General features: G+C 42.4%; 2 protein-coding genes across 4 annotated transcripts in view; one reads left to right on the top strand and one right to left on the bottom strand.

The window, feature by feature from the left end:
* The window catches only part of cdk19 (cyclin dependent kinase 19), a 49,227-nt gene extending 46,976 nt beyond the window's left edge, over positions 1-2,251 (bottom strand). Inside the window, exon 1 of the mRNA XM_076084247.1 lies at positions 1,995-2,251. Coding sequence (XP_075940362.1) covers positions 1,995-2,122 — 128 coding nt within the window. The 5' untranslated portion in view covers positions 2,123-2,251. The remainder of the gene's footprint in view (positions 1-1,994) is intronic.
* Positions 2,252-3,275: 1,024 nt separating this feature from the next.
* amd1 (adenosylmethionine decarboxylase 1) lies at positions 3,276-16,839 on the top strand. Of its 3 annotated transcripts, none has more exons than XM_076084854.1 (10): positions 3,276-3,600; positions 10,255-10,341; positions 10,848-10,974; positions 11,267-11,369; positions 12,173-12,215; positions 12,462-12,524; positions 13,260-13,404; positions 13,491-13,583; positions 13,679-13,834; positions 13,945-16,839. In XM_076084854.1, the coding sequence occupies exons 1-10, from the start codon at positions 3,488-3,490 to the stop codon at positions 14,086-14,088; spliced, it is 1,074 nt and encodes a 357-aa protein (XP_075940969.1). In that variant the 5' UTR covers positions 3,276-3,487; the 3' UTR covers positions 14,089-16,839. The 3 variants fall into 3 exon arrangements, with proteins under 3 accessions (XP_075940969.1, XP_075940970.1, XP_075940972.1); XM_076084857.1 differs by lacking the exon at positions 3,276-3,600 and adding an exon at positions 3,718-6,934; XM_076084855.1 differs by lacking the exon at positions 12,462-12,524.
* The last annotated feature ends 2,158 nt before the right edge of the window (positions 16,840-18,997 follow it).

The raw sequence follows: 18,997 nt of genomic DNA, 5'->3' as shown, positions 1-18,997 counted from the left end.
TGAAATTATCTACTTGCTGTCCTTTACAAAGGTTTGTGTTTTATGTTTTGTGCAGTCACTTCCAATTGAATGAGTAGATCTCTTGATGGATTTTATATATAATTTTGTAGTGTCATGAAAAAGCATTAAGAAGTAAAGCACCGCTACAGCTATTAGCTAATCACTTTCTTCTTAGGACATGTTTTCCTAAACCAAACTAAGTTGTTTTGTTGCCTAAACCTAAACTTAGGTACTTATTTTGAGCCCAACCATAAAGATTTTGTTAAACCTTACTGTGTGGTTTTGTTGTCTCAACCCAACTATGTAGTTTTGTTGCCTAAACCTAAGTTTACGTACTTATTTTAAGCCACACTATGATGGTCTTCCTAAACTTAACCATGTGTGTTGCCTAAACCTAAATTTAGGTACCTATTTTGAGCCCAACAATGAAGTTTTTCCTAAACCTAACTAAAAGATTTTGCTGGCAAAACCTAAGCTAGCATTTTTGTTGGAATTCACAACATTGACCGCGTGTTTACTTTGACCGTGCGCTGGGCTACCCAGTGTCTTAGAAGTGCTACCAAGGGGCAAAGAGTCAGTATGTGACATGTTGGAATAAGAACGTGTTGGAAGATTTAAACCATCTCACTGTATTTCCTCTTTAATCTGTTCAGCGTCCTTTAAGGAAGCCCTCGGATGCGCTAATTACACCGTATCCCCGGCACTAAATCTATAATACCCTTGAGGATGTTATTACCTCACAGCATTAAACAAGGCTCTCAGCATTACAGCGGAGACGTCTGCCTGCCTGTGTTCACCTTTTGACCTCACGCCACGTCTCTATTATCCAATGTTGTAGAGGTGAACACGATAAGACCTGCAGCACTGACTCAGCGAGTCAATGAAGAATAGAGGAAAGGCTTATCTGAGACAGACGCCGATGATATGACTAATGCAAATTGCTAATTTATGGCCGTACCAAACCCCACATTTTCCCTCCCAATACAAAAAGTTAAACAAAGGCTATTGGCTGATCTTGAGTACTGATCTTTTGTTTTTTCTTTTCGTGTTATGTGTACCGTACACATTATTGTATGTGTAAGGTAAGATGCCTGGCGGATGCCCAATCCGTGTCTTTTAAACTTGTGAAAATTTGAATAACATCGTTACAATTTTATGACAAAATTGCAATTTCATAACAACAGTGATGTGGATGGGGATTGGCCACATCTGGCCAATACCGGATCCCTGTAATGAGGTCATTAAAGGCACCAAACCAATCTAGAATGTGGGATTAGTGCATCACTATGTCAGACTATCACACTATCTCTTACTTTGTTTGACAAACTATGACATATGTTTGAAAAGGAAAAAAATATTGGCAATGCATGCACTACTTTGGCAAATGTCAGTATTAAACACGTTTCACAATAACGAAGTACCATTATCAACTGGGTACTTGCCACTTGTACCACTGTAGCAACAAATAGTGACACTGCTGGCATAGCAGAGCAGAAATGTGAGAGCATATCTGTCCGTCTCCCTGCTGCTGGTGTTTACGTTGTATTCACACGTGCGTTGTCTCGAACAAAATATAATCGAAAATAGGTTACATTAAACTGTGAGTCTAGAAAAAAAAACTTTGTCAGCACATAGTGTTAGAGATGGGGGGGCTCGGCCCATGACATTACGGGCACGCTGTGTTCACTGGCACCGCAAAGACGACACTTGTCAAAAGAAAATAAAGTAACGTTAGCACCGCTGCTTTACTGTGTTGTTTTGGGGGGGATAGGAGGAGGAGGAGGAGGAAAAGGAGGCGGGAGGGGGGGGGGGGACCGTTGGCGAGTGAGTGAGTGCGTTACACGAAAACAAAAACATAAGAGACACACGGGTTATCGCTTCGGGGAGGTCCAAATCTAACGCCCCGGTTAACACACAGCCACGGTGTCCGGACAAAATGCGCCGTGCGGTCAGCTTCCTGTCAGTACAAACAACAACGTTCACGGTTATCTTACCCGTCTTTGCGCTTAGCTTTATAAACGTGCCCGTAGGTGCCTCGACCCACTTTGCAACCTTCATATTCGAACAGATCTTCCACCTTCTCTCTCTCGGCCGCCAGCTTTGTTTTGAAGTCGTAGTCCATTTCAACCCATAAATACGTCTTAATTTACAATAAAATAAAATATTAATTATTACATGCATTAATTAAATAATCTGGTCGTTTTATTCCCCCACCATTTCCTTGTTTGGGATTTTGGTCTGCTCCGCTTAATGTTCACTGGCTCGTTTACGTTTCTAATTGGCGCGCGGGGCTCGCTGGGAAGGGTAGTTCTTTTGAGCAGGCGCCGCGGTTCACCGGCTCTTCAGGCGGGGAAGTAGGAAACTACAGCCCGTGTTTCTCGCTGCAGTTTGTTGCACTTTGCGTACTCACGAACGCACATGAACAGTGATTTGGATTCCATGGTGTACTAACAGGACAGTTTGTTCAAAGTATATACTCTTTATACATATTTAGAAATGCTTGTTTCATAACATTATATATATATATTTATATATATATATATATATATATATATATATATCACGAATGATAATTTCCAACGCAAGATCCATCACAAAAGTATTTTTTTATTTAGTTGCTAAATAGAGTTACTTATGGACGTGTGCAGTTACAATGGACTATATAATACACAATACACATTATCCCAAATTCACATTCTGTATTTTCTTCAACTGCAATAGGCTCATTTTACAACAGTTATGTCTGTTCTATGTGTGGTAATACTATATTCACATGTGAAAACGACAACATTGTGTATTTGTAAATGTCAACATGGAGTACAAACAATAAATTAATGCATTACGGTCGTGCAACGGTACATGGCAGTAATAACATATTCAGACATGCATTGTACATGTAAACAAACACACGTCAGATAAGCTCATGTTTACATAGAAATGTGTCCAATCATTTTGAAGCTCTATATTATAGTACTGTATTCATGCGACAAACAGGTGAAATAGGGTCTTAAATGAACATCGCTTACTGTTGTGTGAATATAATACTCTTAAATGTAATTGGGTCTACTCTATTTGTTTGCACAAAACCACTGCACACTCAGTGCAGGCTGTAAAGAAAATAAATAGAACGTCACGTGAGGAAACCCCCTGTTTTTACAATGAATGACAGGGCCCTAAACCAATCGCATATAACAAGCCAGAGCCCTGCGACCTGATTGGCCCAACGCGAGGCTGACGTAGGAGCCACTACCATATAAATTCACAGCGCCATCTCTATTCAGTGGTCTACACAGTATGGCCGGCGATATTAGCTAGCACTCGCTAACGGTATTCTCTGCAAAAGGGAAGACGGTAACTCAAGAAAATCAACACCTGGATTGCTTAAAGGACTGTACCTCAATAAATTATAACGGATCGAAGAAGGATTAATCAAGTTGTACACGTTACAACCTAAGTTTAATATTTGTTGTTGGGTGTCTGTTGTCTCATGATGGAAGATAATGGTGCACATTTCTTCGAGGGGACCGAGAAGCTGTTGGAGGTGTGGTTCTCTCGGCAGGATGAGACCAAAGGAACCGGGGACCTCCGTACCATCCCGAGGTTTGTGTCCTCTGACCGTCTCTCAAAGTGTCGCGTCAGTCCTCAGCAGCTCATGGACATGTTGGCTGAAACACCGGCCACATGCTTTGCTTCATTCCCGCAATTCTTTGGTGACATGTAACCAGTTTAACGCGATAACTTGGTTTTGTTTGTTTTTTTATCCAGAAATAATTTATTCTATGTAGTCATGAGCTCATACTCATTCACTTAGCTAGCTAGCTAGCTATGGAACCACATTTTGACACCAGAGCTACTACCAGGGAGCTAGCTAACTCAGTCACTCAAAAATGGCCATCTCCCCCTTTAACAGCGGCACCTCCAAGCTGAGTCATTCATTCTTCCCCGAAGGAGAACACGTTATATGGCAGTTATAACATGTTGCCATGCTCCCTCACCTGTTACGGTAAACGAAGGAGGATTGGTGAACCGTTTAACCGAAAGCCCGTTAGTTGGCAGCCCGTGTATAGCTAACGGTGAACGCTAGCTAACTGTGGCTATTTCCAGGGAGAAAACATACACTCATCCAGCCGTCATCTGCTCTTTTCTCACTCGCACGACTAGTTTGAATGAGGCTGTAACGTTACCATTTATTCACGTTGTTTGTCAACTCACTTTAGTGCCAACATTAGGCGGGTTATATCCTATTTTTTTCTTATTTTATTCCCCCATATCGGTGCGCACGCGTTTTTATTGCCCTAGCATTAGTGTTGGGACACCGTTTGATTACATTACGTCAACGCTACATTAAAGTGCTAAAATGTATACGACGCAACTTTATTTACCTCGTCCTATGGGTCTTCGATAATATTGCGTTGTGTTTTTAGTTTAGTTGTAAATGCATGGGGAGTTTTATATGTTCTGCGTCATTCAAATACGAAGGGGGGGGCAGTCGCTTAAAGATGTCAAGCATGTGGCCGTCACCGCGTGTTGCCTCGGCTTGCGGCGACACTGGCCACTCCAACGGGCCACTCCAACGGGTCACTCGTACAAGTCTCGGGTCGCTAAAATGTTACTTTGTGCCAACTAGATGGTACTTGTTTTGCAACTAATAGTTGATCTGGCTGAATTTACACGATCACTATGATTACAGACACAGAGTGAGCGGGGGTTGAGATCACATGGCTGATTGTAATGCTACTCTTTTTATCATGAGGTTTGTCTTAACACAGTCCAGTGGCATGGCGGCCCTTAGACCTGCAGCCGTAGGTTTTGGACGCTATAGCATGGAGACCCCTGTTCTGGTCACGTTCCCGGCCATGTAGGCACTCTCCTCCCAGTCCCTCTGATTGGTTAGAGGGTCTCCCTTCTGTGATTTGCTTAGAGGCACTTGGCTGCGTTCAGGTCCGGCCTGGGCGATGGGACATTCAGACAAATGAATGATTAAAAAGGCTGTTGCAACTTATTTATTACTCGGTTTGTGCCAAAGCAAGAACAAAGTCCGTCATGAGTGGGTGGATTGCAATTACTAAAGCGGGCCATGTCACTGTTTGGTGCTTGACAACATGCTCACTGAGGGTAGTTGTTCCTTCGGTGTGGGAGTAGAGCAACTGGATATGTGTTACTGGGAACAGCTTGTTGGCTGGTGCCATTGGCTGTTTTTAAAAAAGCAGTCAAGTTAAAAAATATTCTCTTATAGCTTCTTTGCAATCACGTGACTTTTATGACGTGCAAAATTCAGATGGAGGGCAGGAAGGGAAGAACCTATATACTGCGCAAATTGACCAAATATAAGGGTTGTTTGAACCTGTGTGCAGCAGGTATCACCAGAAAATAGAAACGCATATTAAATGTGATCCCTACAAAATGAAGAAGAGGGAATTTTTTTTTTTTTTTTTTTTTTTTTTTTCAAAACTTCACAGATTTGCCCGGTGTAGAGGCAAAATGACCTTGTCCTCCAGACCTACTACACAACTTTCCAGACGAAGGTGTTCAAGAGTCTAAAGGCGTACAGCTATTTTGTGAGCGGCTGGACCTCTGAACCAAAGTAGCATTGAATGACGTCTTTGTTTTTTGCCCGGGTAGCCAGCATCGCTAAACACAAGTCTCCCGGTGGATGGCTAACTAGCTTTCACCTGGCATTGCTAAACTAGCTTTCACTAGCTAGCATTGCTAAAAACAAATCTCTCTGTAGATAGCTAGCTAACTTTCTCCCGCTTAAAAACAATGAGCTCGTTAGCTGCCAGGTGATAGCTAGCTAAAACTGTGAAACAGTAGCGATAGATCAAACACCACAGGGTGATAATATCGCAGATGTGTCTGGCTATGTTTCCAGTGATATCACCACCATGGTCTGTGGTTTTATTTTTCATTGTTTTTAGCGAAGATAGCAGGGGAAAGCTAGCTGGCTATCTACCGGGAGATTTGTTTTTAGCGATGATAGCTACCCCGGCAAAAACAAGACAGCAGTCGTTCAATGCTATTCTGGTTCCAAGGTCGTGGCCCCAACCGCTCACGATCTGTCTGTCGCTGTTTCTGTGGTCTTTTTTTTTTTTTTTTTTTTTTTACTTCTCACCTTTTTGTGTAAAACTATTTTCGGGACTCAAAAGTAGCCCTTGTTTTTTGCTCGGTTGGAACAGCCGTAATTGGCGCAAACCAGAGGCATTACTGCTGCAGTATTGAACTTGCCCTCCATCTGGAAAGCACTCGTATGTGTGACGTCATCTGCAAAGAACCTATTGCAACGGCTTGACACCACCTGTCACAGCGCTACTGTATTGTTATGCAAATAGCCTCAGCCTACGGGTGACTTTTGTGGCCATTAGCCAGATCACTAGAGGTCAGGGTTTAAGAAAAGTGTGTGTGGCCGTTCGGGTGAATGAGGCCCGGCATTAATTTACAGCCAGAGGGCAGATTAACGGCTCAAGAGGGATGCTGTCGGGTGGATCAGACTCTCGCTGGATGTCAGCCAATGTCCAAATAAGTCCACAAGGGCATCCGATTCATAAATGTGGAGCGCGCTCACATTACCTCCGCCGTCCTTCCACTGGGGCCCTGCAGCAGTCGGTAACTGCTCCTGAAGGCCACTTCATCTTGAGTTTTTTTTAATCTGAGGTGACTTAGAGTTATGCTACTAGCGCTCTCTCTTCCATGAATCTGTTATCTTGTTGCGCCATGTTTCTTCCCCCCCCCCCCCCTTTCTCTGGAGTATGAATGAAAAACTCTAATACTCTTGTCTCTGAGACGAGAATCTGATCCTTCTGAGCGTCCAGAAATAGCCCGTGGTGTGCATTTCACACTGAAACGGGAGTTGACCCAGGTCTCCGGTAACGTCGTCCTTCTGGTATGATCCAGCATGTTGCAACAGCTCTGATGTCATCAAGGAGTAGGAAAGAAGGTACATGTGGGGGGGGCTTTATTCTCGTTTGAATAAAGGGGCAGCACGTTGTATTTCAGAAGATGAAGGGCAAGAACTCACTCACCTTCGGGTTTAAGCTCTGTACTTTTTTCCTCTGGCAAAACGTGTAGCATGTAACTACATTTTGACCAGTGAGGATCAAATGCTTGAGGGGTCTATAATGCCGATCAGTCTGGCACGGTGTTGTTTGATTGTACTTTAAGCTAATTGTCGCTGAAGCTGAAAAAGAAAAGAGAGGCTGCATGCTTTGCTGTTGTCACAATTGGACGTGGTAGTTTTAATATTAAATAATAACAAGACACCATGCTAATGACACATCCTAATTGCAGCACAACATACAGGCTACAATGAAGTGTTGAGCCGTAGGCACACTTTGTGTTGCTTTATTCACGTGGAAGAGATTTTGCAGCGCTGACACATGGGTTTTGTCCCCCCCAGTCATTTGTCGGAGGTGTCCCTAAAGGTCAGAGGCCAGTAGTAGTAGTGGTGCAACGGATCATAAAACTCACGGATTGGATAAAAAATCAGATCAGCACAAAGAAAAAAGGGAGCAAATATAACTTTTAGACATCCCTGATGTTTTTTTTGCCGCGGATACTAATTGCCGATCATTGATGATCCATAGTGTCAGATTCCTTTGTTGTTTGATTATATCAGCTGGTCTAAAGGCTCCAGGCTATTTTGCCAACGTCCCATAAATTATTTCAACCGCTCTGAAGTCAGTGTAAACATCTAAAATGTTTCTTTAGAGTTTTTTTCATAAAGGCACACAATTCAAATGATTCGGAAATAAAAGATTGTATTTTCATTGATTAAAGTAAATCTTGTCATTAGTAGTTTTAACGCTGTATAATAAGCTGCTTAGAGATAATGTAAACCGATCATAATTTATCTATTTATGTTGCTGTGAAAATGTCTCCTTCAAACAACTGGATTTATTCAAGTTTCTCACCAACACTACATTTTACAAGATCACATGTTAACACATCACTATAACGGTATAATATGCCTTTGCCCAATACTCATTTTCTCCGAACAGAGCCTGAACGCATCATAATGTAACTGAACGGACCATAGTTAGTTGTCCATTAGCCACTTTACCAGCTCTCATTTCAACACAGGCTGGTTGTTTACAATGTAACATTATCAGAGATCAGCGAAAAGAAAGCATAAATGTTGATGTCCTGATCGCATATTTTACTGAATATTGGCAGATAACGATGTCCGTAAATCTTTATTACACACTGATGGTTTAGGTAAACTGTGTAATTAATCCACAGTTCACATGTGTGCCGAACAGTGAGGGGGGGGGATCCGTAGGGATCACGGATCAACAGTGGTCTGTTACACCACTACTGACAAGTAGCTAGTCAATATCCAGGGTCCCCAGCCAGGCTGGAAGTGGGGAGTTGTTTGTGAATAAGTCGCTAGTTTCAAGTCTTCTTCAATGCAGAATGTTTATTTAGTAAACAATGGTCCCATTTCAAGTAAATGCTATTAGGGCGTGGCTACCTCGTGATTGACAGGTCGCTACCACGTTGTTTTCTCGGTTTTCGTCTGACAACTTCAACCCTTTTCACTGTTTTCAGCTCGTGAAAGGTAATTGTAACATTTTGGTCGCTGAAAAACGGTCTCATTCGGTTGTACTTAGCTCCCTCCTACTGAGATGGCTACTTCAAAATGCCAAACTCAAGGCTTCAAAACAGCAGTCCCCTAACCAAAGAGTGACATCACAGTGACTACCGTATTTTCCGCACTATAAGGCGCACTTAAAAGCCTTTAATTTTCTCAAAAAACGACAGTGCGCCTTGTAATCCGGAGCGCCTTATATATGGATCAATTGGTTAATTGGTTGATCCATACTGGTTGTACACGGCGCTCTGTCAAAATGTTTCAGTACGACTGGTAAACTACAAAGCCGCACCGCGGTAAACACCGGTACTGTGCTTACTCCTAGTCCAACACCACTTGTGTGTATAAAGACCCCAAAATGGCACCTTTCAAGAGACACGCTTACGACGCTATTCTATTCTATGCGCCTTATAATCCGGTGCGCCCTATATATAAAAACGGTTCTAAAATAGGCCATTCATTGAAGGTGCGCCTTATAATCCGGTGCGCTTTATAGTGCGGAAAATACGGTACTTCCACTCCATGTCACATGGTTACCTGAAGCCCCCATAATCTTGTGTTTTTATTATTATTATTGTCTCTCTCCTTTAATTGGTGTTTCTGGTGGAGTGGAGGCTTATAAGAATGAGTGGTGGCAGGATTTGCCACGGTGTCCTCCATTTCCTTTCTTTACAGGCCTTACGCTAGAGGAGTGGGTGTGCTGTTCTTGTTCAGAGATACGGTCAAAACATCAGACTGTGTATATAAGAAGTGGACGCAGTCATCGTGATGTCACCCATTGGTTTGCAGACTGCGTTTTTGAAGCCTCTAGTTCGGCCGTCTCCTTCTTTTGCAACCAGAGAACGGACGTGACCATATGTGGGCTGTGGAGGAGTGACACAGTTGACACAGAAATTGCACATTTTAAGAGTTGACATTTCACCTTTTTTTTTTGTCACTGTTTTTCATGGATGTAGCTAAGTTTCCCACCAGCTTGATGTAACATCAGTGCAATAGCATAATTACAAAGGTTATAAGGTGACATTTTCCTTAATTAGGCTTGCAATCATAGACTGTTAAAGAAGTGGACCTACCAAACCCATTGGTTTGTGGATTGTGATGTTTAAGCCTCACGTTCTGAATTTTGACAGTCGCCATCTTGTTTTTCAGTTTTTTTGCAACCATATTTGGACTGCAGATGTGGTGGAGATGCCATATATGGCTCTGGTAGCAACCTGTCAATCATAAGGTAGCCCAGCCCTAAAGCTCACCCTGCTTTATGGTCTGTTTGACTCTAAATGGAGCATCATTTACTAAATAAACATCATGCTGTATTGAAGAAGACTTGAAACTAGAGATTGAGACCATAAACTCATGTTTACTGAGGTAATGAATCAAGTGAGAAGTAGTTATTTTCTAATAGACTTCTATACAATCTGACTTATTTTTGCAACCAGAGGAGTCTCCCCCTGATGCTATTAGAAAGAATGCAGATTTAAGGCACTTCTGCATTGGCTTCACCTTTTTAGAGTCGGAGGTTGCCATCTGGCTCAGAACACTTTCTCGCGTGTGTGCGTGTGTGTGCGTGCGTGTGTGTGTGTGTATTCCATGTATTTATCAGTCAAAATCTAGTTAATGAAAGTCAAAGTGCTAACTTCTCATCCCTCTCTCTTTTTCTTTTCCTTTAGGTTTGAGTGGGACAAACTTTTGGAGACTGTGCATTGTTTGATCATAAGTGTGACAAAGTCTGACAAGCAGGAAGCTTATATACTCAGGTGAGTGCCGGGTCTGTTACATGCAGTACGTCGCCTGTGTTTTCCCAATCGAGCACACGGCAGGCGGGATTAGACAGCGGTCACCTGTAAGCCGCTTGCTTTCGACAGCGCAGACTTTGTCATCGGTTGACGAGGCGGTCACAGGCGCTCACATGCTGCACCTCCTTCATTATTAGAAGTGCATCCAAGGTGGATGCAACAATTGCCACTCAAATATGTCTGTCGGGTAAAACAAGTTGTCATAGTAACCAGGGTGTGATTTGACAAATACTTGGGTGAGGTTACCCACCTTATACAAGCATATTGTACAGCAGCGCTGTCGAAGTGCACCTGCCCTGTAATTCCTGCTCCTGTGTGCCAAGTTTGAGCTCCTCTCGCTGACATCCATTTGTCCTGATGAGACCTTATCTGTAAGCTCAGTGACCCTAAAAAAAACTTTGTATAACCCGTTAGACGGCGGTTACAGATTGTTTCACACCTCTGTTGTGCTTCTTTTGTTTCCACAGTGAGAGTAGCATGTTTGTCTCCAAGAGACGTTTCATTTTGAAGACATGCGGAACCACTCTCTTACTGCAAGCACTGGTGCCTCTGCTGGAACTCGCCAGGGAGTACTGCGGTTTCGATGCCATCGAGGTACACCGCCCTTTTTTTGAGTAAATGTAAAAACGGCACTTCATTCAGAGCCTGAAATGCAAAAATCCTAAATCCTGTTGCTATAAGGTGTTTGAATGTATAAATGTGATGACTGCTCTTGTTTTACTGTTTTTATTTACTTGGTGTGTGTTTTTAAAGTCTGTTTTAGGAGTTGCCCTGAGGCCAAGTCTCATTAACTGTGTTGACATGGCACTCCAGTATTAGATTGTGTTATTAACTGATACCTGCAGCTGTTCATTTCTCACATGCTTTTTTTATTTTTTCTTTGCAGAATTTCTTCTACTCCCGCAAGAACTTTATGAAGCCAACCCAACAAGAGTTCCCTCATCGAAACTTCCAGGAGGAAGTGGACTTTCTCAGCCAGATTTTCCCAAGTAAGCAACATTATAGAATTTTTAGTCTGAAAAATGCTCTGAAAATGCTTTAACCAAAATGGTACAGCACTTCTACAACGGTTTGTTTGTTTTTTTTTCCCTCGAGTTTCCACCAATCCCGTCCTACTGTGCTGTGATTGGTTCGGTAGATGGCTAACTAGCCAGCCGCTAAATTAGTCAAATGTAACAACTCAATGCTTCATCCACACGCTCGCAGCATAGGAAAGCACATTGCCATCACCAGATCTGCCAATCACAGCAATACTGGTCATAATCATTTATTTTTATTTTTATTTATTTTTTACATAATGGCTACAAAATTCATATTCACAATTCACTTTATAAAGTCTATTCTTTCTTTATAATTCTTTATAAAGAATCTGTAAATTAATTTGTTATTCAATAATAATTTATTCATTCTTTTTTTCGTATACTGTATCCCTGAAAACTGCTTTAATGTTACAGACAACTGTTAGTCTGTAAATCCTTCCCTCAGCCCACAGTGAGGCAGGTGCATATCACTCCTGTTGTGAAATGCATCCATGTCGTACGACCTTACCCAGACTTGCACTTCAGTTGTTAAGGAACCAGTAACCACAATCAAAATAAAAAACGTCTTTGAAATGATTTCTCAATGCCACCCTACTCGCATAGCTGTTGTGGTGGAAAACAGGAAGGCTGAAGAAGCTGCCTTGTGCCACAGAAATCCAATAGAAGCTGCATGCAATCCCATATTTGAGATTGTGTCGACCACGGCCATCATAAGGCCAACTTCTGTAAAACAAACCTCTTCTTTCTTCCAGATGGTGCAGCCTACTGTATGGGACGTTTGAACTGTGACTGCTGGTAAGCTCCACGCAGTTTCCCGCTCTGGTTGAAGCTTTGTGTGTTGTCCACCCAGTGTTGCTAACATCACTGGATGGTTTGTTAGTAGGAACTCTGACTAAATTGTGACCGCTACTGATTTTTATTCTTAAAACATGTTGTAGGAATTTTCTTGTTTCTCTCTGAAGAAAACTCCAAATAAATATATAATTATAGAAAATGAAAATGCAGCTGATTGCGGAGACTTCTGTGTTTGTGTAAATTCAGCCCCAGCAGGACATTGCTGCATGATGGTGATGACTGGTACAATCATGAGATGAGGGTAAAAAGGTCAAGCCTGTTTTCTGGGGATTTCTGCTTTAATGAAAGCTCTTTGAGAACCTCCTTCTGCGGTCCCGTCATATGCTCGCTGACTCTTTCTCCTAAATTTTAAAGGTCGACAACATCTGCGTCATTTTCTGTCAAAAAGCAGTGATGTCGCTCACCACAGAGTTCTAATCAATAAGGTTATGAATGAGTGTTTGGAAACAACTGAAAGGGTTAGTTTGGATATTTTGAGGATGACCCGAGTTCTGTGGCTTTGAAGAGCGGTATCATTTATTAATATTCTCTTTAGTATACGCTATAGTTAGTATATTTTCGTCAGAAAGCTCTTTCAGATGGGGGAACTGACGCCGTTAAATAGCTGTCTTCAAAGCCACAAGACTCCACTGGGGGGGAACCGTACCGGTTCCGTCTGCTTCTACAAACTAGCTAGCTCGCTAATTCCACCATGCTTTAATGCTACACCGGTGACAAAAATGAGGCGAACAAATTTGCCGCTTGTGCTTTTTGGTGTGTGTGTGTGAGAGGCATTAAGCTGTTGAATTGTATCCATTTAGCGGCTGCCATGTTACTGTAGGTAATACACACCTGACTATGGATAAGGAAACATGTAGAACGTCATCATGCGGGGACCTACGTCGGGTCACATGGGAAAACAATTTTCGAAGGGCTTGGTGAAAATGGCATTTACGTTTTTGATTATAATGCGTAAGGAACTGAAGAACCTTTCGCTGTCTGCAGGTACCTGTTTACCCTGGACTTACCAGAGTACTGGGAGAACAAGCATGCGGATCAGACGCTGGAAGTTCTGATGAGCGACCTCGATCCAGCCATTATGGACCAGTTCTATATGAAAGATGGTGTTTCTGCAAGTGATGTCACTCGTGTAAGTAGATCCTTCCCGTCACACACACACAAGCCCTCCGGAGCTGTGACGGAAACACAGTTATAGACGTGCTTGTCTTGTTGCAGATGAGTGGAATTCGTGACCTGATACCAGGTTCTGTGATCGATGCCACAATGTTCAACCCATGTGGATACTCAATGAATGGAATGAAGACTGACGTGAGTTGTCTCTCGAGTTCCCGTCGCCTCCGCCGCGCCAAACCGCTCAAACGTCTCTGTAATGTGGCTCTCTCTGCTTGCACCGTCCTCTCCAGGGAACTTACTGGACCATCCACATCACCCCGGAGCCGGAGTTCTCCTACGTCAGCTTCGAAACCAACCTCTCCCAGACGGCGTACGACGATCTGGTCAGCAAGGTGGTGGATGTGTTCAAACCGGGAAAGTTCGTGACAACGCTTTTTGTCAATCAGGTAAGTGTTGGTGGTGTTTGGTCTTTTAAATACACGCCTGCTTTCATTGAGGGATTTAAATTAAAGTTGCCACTGAGTAAAAAGTATGTTTTGTTTTTGTGCCCACGCAGAGCTCCAAATGTCGCAGCGTCTTTTCTCCCGCCCAGAAAGTGGACGGCTATAAGCGCCTCGACCGCCAGCTGGCTCAATTTAACGAGTACAATTTCGTCTTCACAAGCTACGCCAAGAGCCGCCAGCAGAACCAGCAGAGTTGAGGGTCGAGGATGAAGAAGAGGCGTAAAAAGAAAAGTGGCCGCTCGGGGCCACTGCCCTCCTGGGGCCGGCTTCTCCCCCCAGTAGAGAGCTTGTCGTCTTCCTCCTCCTTTGTCCCCCTCCCCGCCCTCTGCCGCCGCCGCCCTTCAGGACCTCCCAGTGCTGACGCGGCGGCGGGCCCCGGCTTAACCTCCAGCTTGAGTTGTTTGCATTGTTGTTCCCGTGACTTAGATCTCTTGCATGAAAGCTCTTCTCCCCGTTTCGATATTCTAGCCCACTCTTGCCGTGCTCTTGAGGTGCATGTGGAGGAATTGAACACGCTCCTGCAGGTGTCCCCCCTCATCCCCCACAGACAAGGCTTCCGCCCACACTAGGCCGGGTCCCCTGGCACGCTCAGATCGGCGCGCCCCCCACCCACCCCCCAAATTTCAAAATTCGACCAAACTAACCCGATTCCCTCATCTATTTATTTATGAATCAGTTTGCTCACGGTACGAAAAAGAACAGAAGGCCGACGTTTTGTTTTCTTTCTTTTTGTCTAAAATCTGATTGAATGTGTAAGTGGTGGTAAGCTTTTGGCCGTTCTAATCGTCGTCGCTTTGTCGGGACACGTTCGAGTCCCTTCGATCGCCATACTTGCTGTTTAATGTTGCACTGTTGGATAAAAGGTTCTCATTTGGTCGAATATCAAAGTGCACTAATGGGAAAGAAACAAAACAAAAAAGACGTTCCGCTTTGCTGGGCTTTTGTTTTTAATGTCGACCCCCACCAGCGTTCACTCATTTTGTGCTCCTACTTAGAAAAAGACAATCAATCATGTAGTCCGTGTGTGCCCCCCCCCCCCCAAATAGACAGGCTTTTAAAAGCTTGGAAAATGTATGTGTATGAATCATTGAAGACATGCATACTTTGTTTCACCCAGGCTTCTTTCTCTTTTATCTTTTTTACAGCATGCTGTATCTATAGGAAGCCTGTGGGTCTTAGCCCCACCCACCCATCTTCCCTACAGTCATATTCAGCACTCTAGATTCCACATTCACATGAAATGTTCAAACTGAATGTAGCACCCCCGTCTTTCGAATGTATACATACCCAGAGAAAAGCCTGGACCGGGTTTGAGCTGAATGTACCACTCCAGTAGAGCACACCCACCCCCCCCTCCTTCTCCACCTCCCTCACACAGCGCGCACAATGCCCTCTGCCGACCAACCATTGTGTGGCTCGCAGCATGTCTGCCCCCCCCCCCAGAACCGTGACGAGGCCGCGGCCGCTCTGAATGGGGGGGAAAAAAATAATGAATCGGACACTTTTTGCTTAGTTAGCCCAGCAAAGCGGTTCACATATGATATCCATCCTCTCTGTCTCTTTCCGCCACCCCCCCCCCCCCCCCCCCCCTCGCCCCATACAGAAATCTGTACGCGCACAATAGACGCCCGCCGGTCTGAGCATGCCAGGGTGACCCCGGATCATTCCACATGTAACTGCTGCATAAGCTGCCATTTAATTACATTTATCATGCCCAGACATTTTTTTCTTGTTTTGTTTTTTTTTTGCAGTGAGTTGGTCAAAATGTGACACCCCTAGCAGTTTTGTTTTTGTTTGGATCGACGCCCTTTTTGTCCATTGAGGGGGGAAAATCCTGTGACACTATGGTGCATGTGACTACTATTGCCGTGTTGCTTGACAGTGTAGCGTAGCACCGTCTCTTCCTCCTCTTCGTCAGTAGGTCTGTGTGCTTCACCTCACTCCTCGTTTTTTGTTTTTTACCTGCTGAAAGCGTATCCTGATGCGTTTTGGAAAACGCATGAACTTTTATTTTTTTCTTCCCCTAAGTTTAGTTGCGGACGAGTGCTGAAGGCAGGTTCAGGTTTCTTGCTCGTTATCTTTTGAAGCCTCTTCGTCTGGCGTTGGGGTCCGTGCCGTTCACGACGCTTCTCCTGCCAGAGAATGCGGTTTTGAACCTTGAGCCGGACCACGACGACGCGGCGGGGGGGCCTTTAACCTGCTCTCAGGACTCAACGCAGTCATTGTTCTTGAAGGCGCGTGCGTGCGGTTGCATCAACTTCCGTGGCAGTGCCTCCGTCACCGAGGCGCTCTGTGAGCCAGTTGGACCAGTAGATGAAGTTGGAAGAGTTTTTCTTTTGAGAGTTGGTTTCATTCTGCACATGTTAAAACTGCTCAAGATTACGCGAAGCAGTTTAAAGCTAACTGTTATTGGAAGAAGTACATTTTAGCCTCGTTGGTGTGGATCAGTATGCTGTTTTATTTTATTTTTATACAGTGAACTCAAAATGCATTTTTTTGCAGTTGAATGGTAATAGAATTTTATACAAAAAAAATATATTTTGTATTTTTTGCTGCGGACCAATCTCCTTGTTCGTTTTTTTTCCCTTTTTTTTTTCCCTTTTTTTTTTTTTTGTCTAAATGTTTTTTTTTTTTCGTTACACCAGTTTGTTCTGAAGTCACGGGATGACCTTTTCAAAGCTGACTCACTCATTATTTTTTTTTATTTTTTTTTTTTTTGTGTTTGTGTTCATTTTCACTCCCCCTTGCTCTGTGAATCTTCTCTCCAGAGGAAGGGAGAGTGAAAGCCCCCCCTCCGGTCAGAAGGGGGTGCAGTTGCAGGATGTACTGAAGGAGAAACTTTGCTGTTCTAATTCTTTCTTTTGCTGTTCTTTGAATGGTCAAGATGTGCTAAATATATCTGTGCTACGAGCTTGATGCTTCAATAAAAAAAGATGCTTATCTGTGCAGCTGGCTGTGTTCTTTATTGAAAAGCGAAGATCGTCTTTTTTGAGGAAAAAGAATCCTAATGGATTAAACGCTCTTTCAAATGCAAGAGCCCGTTGATACAAAGTCTGCTTGCATATTGAATAATAGAAATGTAGTAATTATTGACATGTTAATTGATTTCCTCTAAAGGGGAACCATTACAGGTGGATATGGTAAAAAAAGAAATGACTGGTAGATTTCACCATGAAACGTCTCCAGTTGATTACTCCCTTTGAGGCAATTATTTTTAGTATTGCATGTTTTCTGAAATTTTATGTTGAATGTACAAATGAGGCACTATCTAATGATAACTTTAGGTGAATTTAAGAACTCTACAGACTCAAATAAAACGAATAGTAAACTAAACTCCTAAATGTGTATTTGGGATGTTTTCGTGTCTGAAGAAAGCCAGATAGCCCTCCAGAGATTTATTTCACTCCAATGAAGTCAAAGGAGTTGTAAAAGGCAGATTTTAAAAAGCCAGATCAAAATTAAAGCAGCAGAAGCTGAGAAATATATTCCGTAGTATGCGTCAAAATATAAAACACAATCTACATTTCCCACAATGCAATGGCTACTCTTCTGTGATGTTCACTGTACCAGAGTCAGTTGTGGAATCATCTGATCAACATGGCAGAGGTTAGAATAAAGTCGATCACTCAGCTCTCCATGGGGAATAAAAACAAAAGGCTCTACTCATTTTTGACTTATTTGTATATTAAACAAAAGTTTGGCCCTGAATCATATGTTCTATCTCATTCATCTGGAAGCTAAAGATCTGCAGTTCCTCTGGTCACGGAGGTCACACAGATGGTCCCATTTTCTTTTCAATTGTAAATTTTCTATAACATGTCTCGATAAAACAAAGTTAAGTTTGCTAGCTTTCTCCCAAACACCTGGAAAAGAAGGCAAGGTTGATTAGCGTTTGAAGATTTGTTTGTAGAAGTTGTTCATCTTCTTGTAATGTATACGCAGCACTGTGGTGTCTTTTATTCGTCTCCCATAAAGCTCCGGTCTGAGACTCGTCATGTGTCTCTGTTGTCCTCCTGCTCTGGGCAGATTTACAGCTCTGTCATACGCTTTCCATTCGGTTTAACCAGTGATGGAAAAGGTTTTCAAATCCTTTCCCTAAAGAATATTAGCAAATATATTAATGTAAAAAAGAGTGAAAGTCCTACTTTAAAATTTCTACCTATTAAAAGTAAAGTAAATATTATCAGCCCCAATACTGATTGACCAAAAGCTGGACCCTCTACATACAGGTGTGTTTACTGTATACTATACTATACTATTCAATACTATACTTTACTATTAGATACTATACTATACTTTACTATACTATTCAATACTATACTATTCTATACTATACTATACTATTCTATACTTTTCCATACTATCCTATTCTATTCTATACTATACTTTACTATTCTATACTATATTATTCTATAATATACTATTCTATACTTTGCCATACTATACTATACTATCCTATCCTATTCTATTCTACTCTACCCTATTATATACTTTACTATACTACTCTACACTATTCTATACTATACTATGCTATACTATACTATGCTATTCTATACTATATAACAATCACCTGAAACCTCTCCACTACACACAGGGGATCTCCATCTACACAATTTTGACAATTTAGTCCCATTAAAGGAGGTGACTCCTTACTTAAACATGTATTTCATATTTTATATTTGTAATTACTTAATTAATTACAAACTAGTAGGTTCAGCTGTCAAATATGTGTAATAAAAAGTCCAATATTTGCCACTGAAATGTAGTGGAGAAAACCTATATAAAAGTATATAAAAGTACTCCAAACTTGTACTGAAGTACAGCACTTGAGCAAACGTACCCAGTTCCTTTACATGACTGCCAATACTTACTAAACCAAATGACAACAAGATCAATACACCTGTGCCTCACCTGAGCTCCTCCCTCAAGAAGAACCAAAGTTGATGCATCGTGCTCTGTACACTTGTTGGAAGTGGAGAGAAAAGCACTCAATCATCATTAAAAAATCTCATGTATCCTACATATTTGTATGGTATTTTCTTCAATGTTTTATTGTGGTTTGTTAAATGTTCCTTGACTTTTCTCCTACTGTGCACCAAAGCAGGT

This window comes from Anarhichas minor, unplaced genomic scaffold (genome assembly GCF_050575085.1).
Source record: "Anarhichas minor isolate MPS153535 unplaced genomic scaffold, ASM5057508v1 ptg000136l, whole genome shotgun sequence".
NCBI lineage: Eukaryota > Metazoa > Chordata > Actinopteri > Perciformes > Anarhichadidae > Anarhichas > Anarhichas minor.
The sequence above is the reverse complement of the archived record's forward strand: the minus strand, read 5'-3'. Positions and strand labels throughout refer to the sequence as shown.